Source organism: Nestor notabilis, unplaced genomic scaffold (genome assembly GCF_000696875.1).
Source record: "Nestor notabilis isolate BGI_N333 unplaced genomic scaffold, ASM69687v1 scaffold26654, whole genome shotgun sequence".
Taxonomy (NCBI): domain Eukaryota; kingdom Metazoa; phylum Chordata; class Aves; order Psittaciformes; family Psittacidae; genus Nestor; species Nestor notabilis.
The window spans coordinates 1-2,485 of NW_009926476.1; the positions used below are offsets into that span (position 1 = coordinate 1).

General features: G+C 60.5%; 1 protein-coding gene across 1 annotated transcript in view; it reads left to right on the forward strand.

Moving 5' to 3' along the window:
- Nucleotides 1-90: 90 nt before the first annotated feature.
- The window catches only part of FNBP4 (formin binding protein 4), a gene marked incomplete at its 5' end in the record, with an annotated part of 6,451 nt that continues 4,056 nt past the window's right edge, over nt 91-2,485 (forward strand). Inside the window, 4 exons of the mRNA XM_010013553.1 lie at nt 91-241; nt 328-436; nt 629-967; nt 1,057-1,279. Of these exons, the coding sequence (XP_010011855.1) occupies nt 91-241; nt 328-436; nt 629-967; nt 1,057-1,279 (822 nt within the window). The remainder of the gene's footprint in view (nt 242-327; nt 437-628; nt 968-1,056; nt 1,280-2,485) is intronic.

A 2,485-nucleotide genomic window follows, 5' to 3' on the forward strand; every position in this document is an offset into this window, starting at 1 on the left:
AGAGCAGAGCAGAGGGGCAGGATCACCCCCTGGGGAGCTGATGGGGTGAGTGCTGTGCTGTGGGTCACAGCGTGTCCTTGCCCCTGGCAGTGGGGGAGCTGGAGATGGGTGACTGGCAGGAGGTGTGGGATGAGAACACCGGCTGCTACTACTACTGGAACACTCAGAGCAACGAGGTGACCTGGGAGCTGCCACAGTACCTGGCGACACAGGTCCAGGGCCTGCAGCACTACCAGCACACGTAGGTGACACCCTCCAGGCCCTGGGAGGGGAGATGTGGGGATGTTGTCCCTGTTCCTGCCCTTCACACCCTCTCCTCTTCCTCAGCAGCACCGTGGCAGGCGCCAATGGTGGCTTTGTAGCAGCAGCTGAAGTGTACCCCCAGGAGAAGGGGGTCGGCCGAGGGACCCCCATCACCAAGCGGGAGGTGAAGAAGGTCAGTCAGATGGGACCAGCACCAGGTTCTGGTGGCCACAGGGCTTGTAGGTGCCCCTTTGGGCTTGCTTAGTGGTGGGTGGCAGCCCAGAGAGGTGCCTCGTCAACATGGGTACTCCTTCCTCTGTGGTCTCTGGGGCTGTGGTGAGGGGCTGGGAGCTGCTGGAGGCTCACTGTGGGGTTTGACCTGCAGGAGGTGAATGAAGGTGTTCAGGCGCTCTCCAACAGCGAGGAGGAGAAGAAGGGGGTGGCTGCAGCCCTCCTGGCACCCCTCCTGCCTGATGTGGTGAAGGAGGAAGAGGAGCGTTGGAGGAGGAAGGTGATCTGCAAGGAGGAAGTGGAGCCACCTCCGGAAGAGGAGGTGAAAGCAGAAGAGGCTCCAGCTGCTCCCGAAGAGCCGGAGCCCAGCAGGGATCCCCTGGAAGACACACTCCAGGAGGAGCTGTGCAGCGTGGTGCAGTCAGGGGAGAGCGCTGAGGAGGAGGAGGAGCAGGACACCCTCGAGCTGGAGATGGTGCTCGAGAGGAAGAAGGTGAGGAGGAAGGGCTTTATGATGGGAACGAGGCCTTTTCCCGTGGCTGCTCCTCAGGAGGAGGCTGATGTCCCTGTGTTGTCCCATAGGCAGAGCTCCGTGCCCTGGAGGAAGGCGATGGCAGCGTGTCCGGCTCCAGCCCGCTGTCCGACGGGAGCCAGTCGGCCTCACAGGATCCAGCCCGGAGGCTGGCTTCCAAACGGGGCAAATGGAAGCTCTTTGTGGGAGCTGCCAGCCCCGAATCCGCCAGTCGAGGCTCCAGCAAAACGGGCCGGGAAAGCCCCGAACCGGGAGAAGCAGGTAATGGGAAAGGTCCCTTGGGAAAGGGCAGGGTTGGGTGGATCCTGGAGCCCCTGTGACACACGGAGGAGCTGGGATGGGCACTGCCAGGTTCTGTCCTTCATCCCAGTTAAAGAGCAGAGATGGGAGAGTGTCCGAATCTAGTGCTTCCATCGGGAAAAGGAAGAGGAGAGTGCCTGTGCTTGATGCTTTGTCAGAGAATCCCAGCCTGGTTTTTGTTGGAAGGGACCTTAAAGCTCCTCCAGCCCCAACCCCTGCCCCGGGCAGGGACACCTTCCACTAGAGCAGGTTGCTCCAAGCCCCTGTGTCCAACCTGGCCTTGAACACTGCCAGGGATGGGGCAGCCACAGCTTCTCTGGGCACCCTGTGCCAGCGCCTCAGCACCCTCCCAGGGAAGAGCTTCTGCCTCAGAGCTCATCTCAGTCTCCCCTCTGGCAGGTTCAAGCCATTCCCCTTGTCCTGTCCCTCCATCCCTTGTCCAAAGCCCCTCTCCAGGTTTCCTGGAGCCCCTTTGGGCACTGGAGCTGCTCTAAGGTCTCCAGGGTCAGGAGAAGGAACACAGAGGTGTGACAATGGCCACTTCACACTCTTCTTCCTGACACTATAAATCCAGACCGTGGTCTCTGAGGAAACTGTCACCTTCCTCTTTCACATCCCGTTTTGAAGCTGCCTGCTGACAGCCACCAGACTTGAGGCAGTTGAGGTGTTCTCCAGGGCTGCTCCAGCTCTTCACCTCATGGTGCTGTGGGGAACACGAGGCAGAGCCTCACTGTGAGGAAGACCTGGTTCACGTGAGGTTGGATCCTGTTGGCTGAACCACTTGAACAAGAACCCCTCGTGCTGCTGGTGGTGCTCTGCTGTCCCCTGCTCTCACACTGTCATAAATACGTGTTAAGTCCCAGTTCAGTGGGAGCATCACATAAATTCCTTGCCCTAGGGCGAGGAACTCACACCGGGCAGCTGGAGTGCTCTGTTACACCCCACCCCTCTCTGCCTGTACCTTGCTGCCTGGACTTCTCTGCCTGTAGCAACCCCCCTGCCCTCCCCAGCACATGTGTTGGAGGGAACAGCCTGTGCCTGGCAGCGCCGGGGCTCCCACGTGTGCTGGTCCCTCCCCAGCACAAGGCTTTGGTCCAGCTCCCTGCCCCATGGCACAGCTGGAGGGACACAACTCCTGTTACCAGGAAAAACTCCTACCCACGGGCCTGAGCAGTGGCC